The sequence below is a fragment of the Lagopus muta genome, chromosome 8, assembly GCF_023343835.1.
Source record: "Lagopus muta isolate bLagMut1 chromosome 8, bLagMut1 primary, whole genome shotgun sequence".
Lineage (NCBI taxonomy): Eukaryota > Metazoa > Chordata > Aves > Galliformes > Phasianidae > Lagopus > Lagopus muta.
Window position 1 is genome coordinate 32928030 of NC_064440.1, and position 12263 is coordinate 32940292.

General features: G+C 41.4%; 1 protein-coding gene across 21 annotated transcripts in view; it reads right to left on the reverse strand.

Annotated features, from left to right (window-relative positions):
* The window catches only part of IKZF2 (IKAROS family zinc finger 2), a 109883-nt gene that overhangs the window by 13713 nt on the left and 83907 nt on the right, over positions 1-12263 (reverse strand). For all 21 annotated transcript variants that reach the window (XM_048952958.1, XM_048952951.1, XM_048952970.1 and 18 more), the window contains one exon: positions 5520-5657. In XM_048952958.1, the coding sequence (XP_048808915.1) occupies positions 5520-5657 (138 nt within the window). The remainder of the gene's footprint in view (positions 1-5519; positions 5658-12263) is intronic.

Genomic DNA, 12263 nt, shown 5'->3' on the forward strand with positions numbered 1-12263 from the left:
GCAGCCTCTGGTGTCATTTCTCATTCAGTTACCTTTTCGTTGTGATTGTGAAATGAGCATCACCAGCCTGCTTTCCTCCCTCCCATATAACTTGACTGCCTTCAGGATCCTAATACAGAATAATCACTCATCTGTTCTTAAACATGTAGCTGTTTGCTAGCACATAATACATGAAAAATGAGGTGTTAAAAGCCTCATCTTTGCCTTCTTTCTGGTAAGGAAGAGCAAATACCAGGCAATCACAAAACAGAGTATCTGCTCAGGTGAACTTGTCAATTCAGACATTCATAATAAGAAAACATAGCAATTTATTCATTTGATTCCATTTGTGCCTCTGCTGCTAGAGCAGGCTGAGTACTTTGAGTTTTAGAATCTCCCATATGCTATAAAATGATTTACTGTGCTGCTTTTTTATTTGTACAGGATGCTCCCCCTGAGAAACACAATAGTTTCTCATTTACAAGGCAGTCCTGCTGGCATCAGTGAAAGAGGAAGAAAAAGCATAAATATGAAACGAATCAAACATTGCAACAAACTGGGATGTAGTGTTCAAGTGACCTAAGTAATTCCCAGTGCAGTGTGGGAGGTCTGAAATATTATCAGTGATATGGCTAAATTCTTAAGGTTGTGCAAACACTCTTTGTCCAGTTATCTGCACTAGTTCTACTCAAGCATTCATAGAGATTTTATAAGAAAGGAATGATTTCAGCTGTTGATTTTCACTAGCAACTGGTGTCTGACTGTTCTCTTAGCTTAACAAATAACTGTGTGAGAAGCCTGGTTTCCTGCTCAGTGGCTGTAATTGTCCTCACTGTGATGGGACAGGTTTGGACACGAGTGCCACTTCAAGAATTTCCAGCTCTTGGCATGCCAGATGCACAAGACTTGAAGTAGGAACCTAAGGAGGTGCAGGGGGCTCTAAATATCTCGCATGATGACCTGCTGCCTTTGTGGGACTGTACCTGCCCACAAAACCAATTGAAATCCTAATTACTTCCATAGCTATCTCATTAAGCCCAAAATTTAGTGACATTTGTATTTCCTATGCAGATTAATAATGAAATAATTCTACTGTTTGGGCATATGTGTGCAAAATTTCCTAGATGGAATTTGAAACCTTTCTTCCACAAAAAAAAGAAAAAAAAGAAAAAGAAAAGAAAAAAATATAGTGCTAAAAAAGACATCTGTTCTTCTCTGAATCAGGCAAAAATTCTGCTCGGACTTTTAAGACTGAAACCATCACCAATAAAAACATTTTCTTTTCTCTATCTTGTGCTGTAAACTATTTCCTGCCTCAGAACTCATCTCCATAACCACTCAACCCCACCAGTATTTGAGTTGAGGTGAGAATAAGTTACCAGGATGTGCGATGTTACATAGATTTCCTGGGAAGGAGGAGAAATGGGAATAGCCTAGGTGTGCTTCGTTACCTTGGGTAGTAGGAGCTAGAAGAACAGCTGACATGTCATAAGTAGCTATGATACAACTACTTATTTTAACCTATGAAATTATGGTGTCACCTCAGGAAGACTTTTAATCCAAAAACAATGCATCCAGCTCATTAAAAGCCCAACACTGAGAATGTTTCTGTTAAAGGATGCTTTCACTCTGTAATCAGGATGCATTGCTGGATGTTCACTCTCCCTGACACAGCTGATGTCCTCAACTGCAGTTAACATCAAATGGTGTTTTCAAGCTCAAACTCTCAATATGCAAACTTGGATGGTCTCCAGAACAAAGTCTTTATTTTCCTGAAGACATCAGCGTTAGGGTCGTGAGGGTATTATTCAGTTTTTTCTTCCTCATTTGTAAGAAACCACAACATTCTGTTTAAAAATAAAAAAATAAAATAATAATAATAATTAAAAAATCATCAAAAAAAAAAAAATCCTCATCAATGAGGAAAGAATTTAGGGAAGAAAAAAAAAAAAAGAAAAAAAAAAGGCCAAAAATTGCCCAGCATGTGTTTTGCTGATAAATACTTCTGTGTGCAGACAACTTTTGTGTGCTAAGTCTCAGCTGGTATAAATTAGTATTACCCCATCACCCTCAATTTCCTTTCTTAAGTTCACAATATTGCTATTTTAGAAAGTGTATGTGTGTGCACTAATAACTGACAGGATATATTCCCACAGACCCTGGTGTGAAGTACCCCACGGGACAAGCATTTTAACTACATTTTAAGCAACTAAGCAAGAGGAAAGGACACAGGGTCATTGTGTATTTTGTGTGCAGTTGGCCTTTGAGCCTCTCACAGCCTAAAGCCAAGCTCCTTTCTCCTTCTCTTAAAAAGAGCATTTTTCTCCACTTTAAGAACTTCCCTGGATTTTTTGCTTTGTGGAGATGAATATACATATATATATATGAGTGAAAAGCATTGAGTGTTTCTCCCTATTCGATAATGCAAACATCAGACACACTCACTGCCTTCAGAGGCTGTCATTTTCATCACCCCAACAGACCGCTAGCTAGAAGACCACACACTAATTTCTACCTCAAGGGCCAGAACTTCTTAGCTGAGAATGGCTGACAACATCAGAGGAGCTCTCTTGCAGCAGACAGCACGTAACTGAGCCACTGTGCTGAGCTGGGGACAGGCCCCAGCCACAAGGAAGGGCAGCTCAGAGAGAGGATGGAGGGAGACCCAGCGCCAGGAACTTGTGCATTCCTACCCACATGCTGAACCCAGCCTCTCCCTGCCTCTCACTTCCCCTTGTGCCTTTGGTCAGGTGACCCAGCCGTCTGCAAGGCAAAGATAATTCAAATCAAAGCAAATATTTGCAGCGTGCCTATAATTCGATCAACCAGAGTACAATGTTTGAAAAGCTCCCATTTCTCAAAGGGCTAAGCAAGCTCACTGGAATTAACCTCTGCAACAATAATTCAGAGTGATTTGAAACACTGGCCATAACAGTTTGAGACACAGCACAGCCACCTACACCCTAAAAGCAGGATGCCAGCAGGAATGAGAACATCCCCACATCCACCTTTTCTTCACGTTATGCTGTTAAAGGATTGGACAGGAGTTCCTCTGCCACGTTTCCAGAGGCATACAGATGCAAGTAACTCATGCAGCACATGGCTGGAGAAGGTACTGATCTCAGCTGGGCAGGCCTCAAAACACTCAGCAAAACCAAAGTCCTCACAAAGTATTTGGAAAGAGGGCCAGGTAAGCTAAGCACTAACATGATGCAAAATTAAGCAATAATTGATATCTCCAAAGCACATATTCACTCGACCCCAAGAATATCCTTTCAAAGTAAGACAAGAGTGAAGAAAATTGAGGCATTCCTCAGCGTTAGCCTAAGCCTTAACTTTAAGCAAGGAAAAGAGTAATCATCTGTGCAATGCTTCTCTGCTGCCTCTGTGCTCCTTGGAGAATGGACTTACAGCAGAACTGTACAGCGTACACTGAGCTTCCTGGGGGGAGCACTGGGATGTGAGGGGGATTTATCACTAGCACCCACCTGGATCTAGAACTACCTGTCACTGCCAACTGCCATCACCGTACCTCCTCTAACTGCCAGGATGTGAAGTCCCTTAAACATTTGCCAGGAGAGATTTAGTCACGTTTGCCAAGGGGAGAAATAGGCACTGGTTGAATTTCAAAGTGTTATTTTAAGCTAATTTTGCTGAAAAATAAATAAATAAATAAATAAATAATGAAGTGATTGTCTGAACATTCCTAATTTAAACCCAAGCAAAGTCAGGTTGTAAATAAAATGGATTATCATATTGGGTTTCCACTGGTTTAACTTTGACTGTTAGAAAAATCAGTGCAAGGTCAGCTACTCCAACTTCTCTGGTTGGACGAGGTTAAAGACTTATCCCTGTTGTCATAGCATTGAGCTGCTTAGAAAAGGCTTTAGATTTCCTCAGAAGCACACTAACAATAGTAAACTCATTTACAATAAACTAGTGAAAAATAAATCTTGAAATTGAGCAGAATTTGGGAAAAAACCTCCATAAAGTGATCTCTGAAAGACTCCTACTGTCATACCTCCATTGGCCAACTGTTATTTCCCTAAGAAAATGCTGGCTGGTATCATCAGCTACCTGGTTAATCAGATAGGGCCACCCTTGTAGAGGGAAGAGCACGTATTTTGTTGAAAATGGAGCATGTGGTTGAACTACTACTGTCAGCAAAGTGCTCCATCAAGTGCAGAACGAGTACCTGGAAGCAGCAAAGCCCTAAGATGAGTCTTTCTACTGACTTTTGCACGCATAAAGTCAGGCCTAACGCAGACAATCACTAACTTCAAGGTCTCTGAAGTCATCCATTAGATTTTAAAGGTTGATTTTAGTCATCTGAAAAGATAGCAATTACTTAATAGAGCTGTAAAAACATTTGGGGTTCTATGCTTTAATAGATGTGAAATTTTCACAGTAGAGTGTTCTAAAATTTTTGGTGATTTCCTTTCCACCAAAACATAGTCCACAGTAGAAAGGTTGAATAGATTTCATTTCAGTTTGGCTTTTTCTTTTTTTTTAGGTTTTTAGAAGTGACCTTTCAGAACTTGTACATAATTGATTTCCAAATGACGCCACATGACTGTTCTCTACAATGAAAAGCAAAATGGAAAAAAAAAAGTTCTTTCCCCTTTTCATTTACCTACTGTCTATCTTCTTGATATTCTCATGTTTGTGGCATTTTCTACTCGTAATGGAAAAAACTATATACATATTTTTATATTTCCTCCACAATAAGAAATTATAAGTACTTTGAGTGCCAAATATCTACAGTTAATTTTTAGAAGTTACAAGACGTCGAGTGCCTGAAGCACTGATTTTGAATGAAAATAATTTTCAGACAACTCTTTTTATTTGGCACTACAAATATACCTACAACCCTGCAGTCAGATGTTACGCTTGTTTCCCACACCAGTAGCTACAGAAATGTTTGAACACAAATTCAGGCTTCGACATTTCTTGCTTTCAACCATCTTTTTGGCAATCGTCAGTATTTCTGTATATTAACACATGTAGCGTTAGTACAGTAACACTAACAAATGCAAATGCATGAACTTCTTTTTATATAATTACTTTCATCATCATCGTTGACTTCACATTGCTCTGGAGGTTTTTACATCCTTTTTTCCTTTTTATTTTTTTGATATAATATATTACTATAAGGAATAGAAATAATGACCTCTGAGTATGTCTACCACCCTTAATTCTTAGAAGTACCAGTCACTTTCACCAAGGATAGGAAGGGCATTCATACATTCCTTAGTTTTTATGGCAACTTTGTACTGGTGCCTTTACCACTTCACTATATAAGTCTGCATACTTATATACCCAAAAAATGAAATACCAAATTCAAAAAATCAGCAAAAAAAAAAATGCTGTTAAACCAGAGTGGGGACTTCAAATCGTCTTTTCTCCTCCTGCCAGAGGAGTGCAAGCAATAGATTAGATGGAAGCGATGCAAAGCACAAAGGAAGGAGGAAAAACAGATGGAAAACCCCCATAAGATGTGCTCCAAGTGCGAGCGACCTCAAGGCATGGTGTCCACCCACCGTGGTGACTCAGGACCTGCCCGGCGGCCTCCATGCCCACATTCTGCATGTAGTTGTGGCAGCGCTCCTTGTGCTCTTCCAGTGAACTGCGCTGCTTGTAGCTCCGGCCACAGTAGTTGCACTTGTGAGGCTTCCCCACTGTGGAGAGAATGAGAGTGTCTGGTCAGATCCACAGCAGCCCACCTATGCTATCAGCATCACATCTTCACAGCAAACTGCTTTTGAGATGGAAAGACAACTAAGAAAGGTTACTCAAGTCCCATGCCTTCTTCCCAGCCCCGTTTCCCCCACGCACACACCTCCCACCCACTGGGTACTTGGCTCCATCAGCTGTTCACACTAATGCATGGTATCTGCAGAAGTAACAAGAGGTGGACTTGCTCATCATAAAGCAAATAAACAAGAGGGGAAAACAACCCAAACAGTTGAATCACATCCCGGCACTGCTTCTGTGTCACCGAGTCTCGTGGGAAAGAAACTTCTGAGGTGTTTTGCCCATGGCACGAGCAGCTGCTTTCACAAAATTGTGTTGCCCCAGTGGCCTAATTCTGCTGTGAGCCGGGGAAACCCATCTCATGGCACAGAGGAGTTCTCTCAGCGAAGCAGTTTTGCCAAAATTACCAAGGGAAGGTTCGGAAAAAAACAAAACACAGACAACAAAGTGACGTTGGTAACGGCCCCTGTTCCATGTCAGAGCTAAGCTGTCCCCCGTAATTCACAGAGACCAGATAATATTTAAAAAAAAACAAGGAGAAAAAAAAAGCTGAGTACAACAAAAATCAAGGCAGATGCATGCAAGATATAACTGCATTTTCCTGTGCGCGCTTTTCACTCGGGAGCAAAATGAATAAATGGCAAATGACTCTTAACACACGCAAAACCTGGCACCAGATTCCCATAAAGTACATCCTTTTCATAGCATGTCATTAAGAAACCACAAGAGCAGTCTAACCCAACGCCAGAAGCTAGCCAGAAGTACCGTTTGCCAAGCCATGCTAATAAAGGTTTTTAATACAATTCCAACTTGAAGAACACAATCGTTTATTCTCTAATAACTAAGGAGCTATTAAGTCACTGCTACAAGTCCAGGAAGACACCACAGGCTGAGATTTTCAGAGCTGGCTGAGGGACGGGGAAAGTCAAACTTGACAGAGTTTTCAAAATCTTAGGTAAGAATTTTAGTTTCCATCCAAAGACATAGAGAATATCCTCTGTTGGATAACATGCATGTTTCTATTGGGTTTGTCCCAGTCTTGTAAGTTTTTCACTGTCATTTACTTAATGAAATCCAAGCTGGACTACTGACAGATAAACATTGTCACTCCTAGGCAACCTTCCTACCATTGTATGACAGACCTGGGGCTGCTTCAGCGCTGGGGGGAAGATGTAGGGGGCACAGTGGGAGGATACACATAGCCAACAAGAAGTTGGACAGGAAATTTTTTGTGTTAGCTTGGTGTCAAATCAAGAAATCTAAAGCAGCTGAAGGGATTAAGCTAAGAGATCCAAAAGCAGGGCTGAATTAGACCACCCTGTTTGACTACGCCAGGCTTTCAAAGTCTTAGGTGAACCATAAGATGAAAAGGAAATGTGTGATTGCTTTCAGCTACTCAAGAGGTAGATGCTATTAATTAAATATATTACCATCTAGTACAGATAAACATATTATCTTACCAGCTTGCAGGAGGAAAAAAAAAATCAATTAAACAATAAAAAGCTGATATTACTCCTCTTCAAATCGCTGCTACTTGCATTGCAACTATTTCACAAACTATTCCTAGACAACGAGGCTGAGACCTTTCCCAGTGATACCTGAGACATACAGCTACCCAAATCCCATCAAATTTCAAGGTTCGCAAGAGACAATAAAAGCTAATGACAAAGGCAAGATTTCTACATGCAGTATGGGATTTGAGGAACGTAACTCCCCAGGGAAAGAAATACTCCAGCACATGAACTCCTTCCTCCAGGGAGAAGGCAGGAAAATAAACAACAGGTGACAAATGTTAGCCACGTTGCCTAATACACAACTGGAAGCCGCTCAAACACAACAGGGGAGAGCGAAGTTTGTGAATTCCAACTCAGCAGACTTGAACATAACTCCCTCGGGTTCGTTTGAGAAGTTGGTCCCCCGACTCTCCCTTCTCAACAGATGTAATTACATCATAGCCTAGACACGACACAGGGAAAAACTGATTTATTCTATAAAATTACACAAAGCAACTGCAACTTGGATTGTGCCCTCGATCAAGTCAGCCCCCAGTGGGAACAGGTTCCAGTAGTTCATGTCACCAGCAATGCTCACAATCTAGCTGGTGATGAACGCAGCTAGCAGGGGAAGCAGCTACGGTCTGGATTTTAGGAACCTCGCTGCTGTGACAAATGGCAAGACATGGAAACAGTCACATATTTTCCCTTCTGCACTTATCAAAATAAGTCATGATAAAAAATACATGTTTGTGGATCTGAATATTGCCAGCAGGTGTACATTTCTCCGTTTTTTGTGCTACACAACATAAAGATGTAAAGGCGTCTTAGAGAACTCAGTTCCAGTGATCTTCTCAATGGCGCACTTTGTTCCACGTAACAAACCACCAGATTAAACCACGTAGCTGCCAAGAAACATTTCAGCCTTTGTCAGCGAAGGTATAGTCAATAAAAGTTAACAGTCAAAAGTTGCCCCCAAAACAACAGCTGTGCTCCTGGGCACAGGTCCTGGTCTTTGCAGAATCCAACTGTGCTATAACCACCAAAAACCTCCTCAAGCCCACACCAAAGGCCGCTCTTTCAGTGAATTCTTTATGGAGTCATCCAGTGCTCAGCTCAGCTTTAAGCTAGTTTCTCCAAGCTCCTGACCAAGGACCCTGTCACACAGACATGGCGTTTGGCATGTCATTGTACCAATGGCAGTGGCATCTAGGAAAGGTGGTTTGGAAGCCCCTGGTTTGGGGTAATTAATCCTGTATCACCTTTAGATAGAAAATTACCATCACTCATTCTCATAAAAATGACAGAATACAATGAATGCAAACAAGCCCAAAATCTTGAGAAATGTTCAATTTGTCATTGAACTGGGAAAGACCAGGGCACTGGGTAAAACCCAGCGGCCATATCTATGAAAAAGCTGACTTGAATACAAAAAACACACCTTATTTTTCTTACTTATATGTCAGAGTTTCCACACATTTAAGCTCAGATTCATACAGATGACAATGTGGCACAGAAAACCCACAGTGGAGTCTCAGCCTCAAATGGAAAATATTATGACAGTTACACAGAAAAAAGACATTTCAATTTGAAGTAGACTTTTTACCATGAAACAGGTAAACCACTCGTTGAAATTCACAGAGCAACGGAGTTTGCTCGTGAAACGAAAATGTTTGCACGCAGGGGGGTCTGGAAAGAGGAGGAGGAGACAAAGCGCTCAGGAGTAAGGAATATTGGAGTCCTTGTGGGTGAACTTTGATAGCTGAGAAGTGTGCAAGCAGCAACAATGAGATGGTGCAACACTCAGGTCAATATTCAAGACAGAAAGCAGACTCGGGCCTAGGGAAACTGCTTTTAAGTCATAAAAGAAGGTCAGTGAAAGAGAAAGAGCCCTTAAGGCATTCACGCAGCATTTTGTTCTCAAAAGAGATGGGAGTGCATAGCAGAATATAAAGTAAGTCAAAGGGAAATCACAGGGCATCCCAGGTAATACTTTGCCATGAGCACTCGGCATGAGAGAGGCCTACGGAACAGGTTAAGAGCAGCGATGCTCTTCATCGAGCGAAAACCCTGCCCCCATTAACACCAATGGCAGATATTCCCTGGCTTCAGCAGGCAGAACTGACTACTTCCACACTTCCCTGCTTTGGGTATCACACCCTCCTCTGCAACAGCTTGGAGAATGATTCCTTCCTGTCTATCTGTCCAGCTCAGACACTAACAGCACAGCTCACCCAGGAAAATGCATTACTACAGCTGCATTGCTTGGGTCCTCCAGTGCAAGGAGTATTAAAATGTTATAAAGCCTTTACATTGAGCTTTCTATCAGACTGGAAACTGCCCAGGATGGGAGATGCTCTGCAGATAATAAAGCACCTACCACAAAGGAGCCTTGAACGGGGCTTAATATGGCAAGATCAAATTTTAACACCAAAGCAGGAAATATGATTAAGGCCCTAGGTTGGGACTAGGGAGCCTAGGGTTCAATTCTTAGTTACACTACAAATTCTGTGACTGCAGGCAAGTTACACTGATTTCCCATGCTTCAATTATTCATACATACGATTAAGGTAATAATTCTCTTCTTCTCAGCATGTAAATGAATTCAGGCACTTTGTGAGAGACACAGAGGCTAATTTGGTGGAGTTCACACAAGTAGGTAGACATAGAAAAATATGGTCCATATCTCTATTGAGAAATTAAGGACTTAATACACTGATTTTATTAGATATGGGAGTGAGCATGAAAGAGCAGAAGGAGATATTTAGGATGGCACAGAGTAGAGGCTCAAGTGGGAATAAGAAAATCAAATTAGAGAAAAAAGTTGGTGGCGTATTAGGCTGCTCGCAGGCACGGTATCCTTCTGGGCTGTGAAATGATCAGCCCAGAGAAAGGTAGAATGACCTTTAGATTTTTCCATTGCTTTTAATGCCATGGAAGACAAAACAGAGGACTGGGGTAGTGCTTAGATGTTGCCAAAAGAACTGAGGCAGTAGAGATGCGTTGATGAAGCACAGTCCATCCAGTTCACAGCTGTAATGTAACAGAACACCTCGCGTGTCCCAGAGCTGCCTATCCCAAGGCCTCTCACACAAAATATTTACATAAATAATAGACTTTTGAACGAATTAATTAAAAGAAAAAGTGAGACCTAATCCCATGCTGGCTCTGAGCAGCACGTAGCTTTACAAAGGAAACTGCCTCCCACTCTGATGCTGCATCTCGCCGCTGTGCTTAATGACTGTAAATGTGTTCATTGAAATTCATGAGGGCTCTTTGATTTTTCTTTTTACATTTTAAATTTTTTTATATTTTTTTGCCCAGGAGATTACACATAGACACAAAATTATCAACACGCACTCGAGTTCAGAAATAACAAGTCCCACAGCTAATCCAATATTGTCCAAGCCAACCTGCATTCAGAGGTCACAAGATGTAAACATCTAACGTAAGTCTGCAGAGCACACTGACACACCAACTTGTGACACTCAGCCTTGAGCACCTCCATCTTTGAGTGCTCAACTTATGACATCTTAAAGCAGCCTGATTTTCAGAAATAACCCATTCTATATTATGGTAACTTAGCTGTAATCTTTTAATGTTTGTCAGTTCTGACAGGAGCAGCAACACCTGGGGTACGTGCCAATGTCTCTGCACTGGAGTGGCAGATAAATACAGAAGTACTCTGCTCTACCCCTGGACTTTAACACAGCTCTAAAATAAAAGGCCTGCTTGCTAATAAGCTGCAGATTCACTGAAAGGAAGCCTCCTCCGATTGCTTGATGGGGAGGAAGGGAGGAAGGACAAAACGTAACAACTTGGTTACGGTAACTTTACAAGAGTTCCTTCTTCCAGCTCTTTGCCACCTCCAACAGCTGGAGGAGTTCAAGTCACATGTTTTGCTTTTTCTGACTTTTAGAAAGAAGAAGATGCTGGTTTACTTCTTAACAATCGACTTCTGACAGAGATGCAGGGATCTCTGTGGACCTCCTGGGGTGTTGATGCCTCCTTTCATCTTTTAGGCCAAATACTAGAGTGCATGAGGTTGTGGGAACAGACAGGTTCACCAGGTCATGCAGGAGAGGAGAGACCAACCAGAAAGGTCTGTGCTTCCGGATGTTTCCAGGCACTTTAGAATCCTCAGTGGACTCAAAATACAGCAGGACAACAACAGAGATAGTTCACTTGATTCACTTCACGACCTCAGAGCCCACAGCCTCTTAGTACAGATAATCAATCGCCTATCAATACACATACAACTATTTAAGATAGTGTGAACCTCCCAGCAAATGAAATACCTTTTGCCCTTTTTGTACAGCAGCAGTCAATGGAAAGTTATTTCTGTCAACAGCTACCCTGTACTATTACAGCAGCCCTAGCCAGCTAGTAGCAAAACACCTCTGTACGCTTGTAGTACATCAGCACACAGTAAAACAACGGCAAAACATTACACCTACACACCCTTTGTTTTCTAGGCACACCTGTCTGTGCAGTACATATCTCCAGAGCACAAAACAGCTGCCTGACACCTGCGTCTACCTGCCAGTTGTTTTTGGTGTTGTACAACAAGCAGCTAGCAGAGCAGCGCTGTGCTCCTGACGCTCAGCCCTTCCTTCTGTGGCAAATAGTATAAAATAGATGATATATAAGCTCCAAGGACTTCATCCATGCTACAAATACACGTGTACACACAGAGAGGACAAGCAAACATACCTATCGATGCAAACTTCCAAGTGACTACACCTTTGTATATAATGCACACAGGCCAGAGTGCAGTGTAAATCAAGAGTACAACAGCTATAGCACTAGGATCCTTATTTGTACCTTCAGGTACTGCCTGCAGCCTTTTATTTCTTTAGTAGCTCACTATGATTTATCTCACAGTTTCTAGCAGTTATTGGCTCTGCTATTTAATCTGATTCATCAGATTGTGTTTATTTATTAACTGATCTGCACAGTTTTACAGATAAAATAATGTTCCAATCTGCCACGAGGGTTATAAATAAGTAGGCAGTAGTTTTTGTGCTAGAAGCTTAA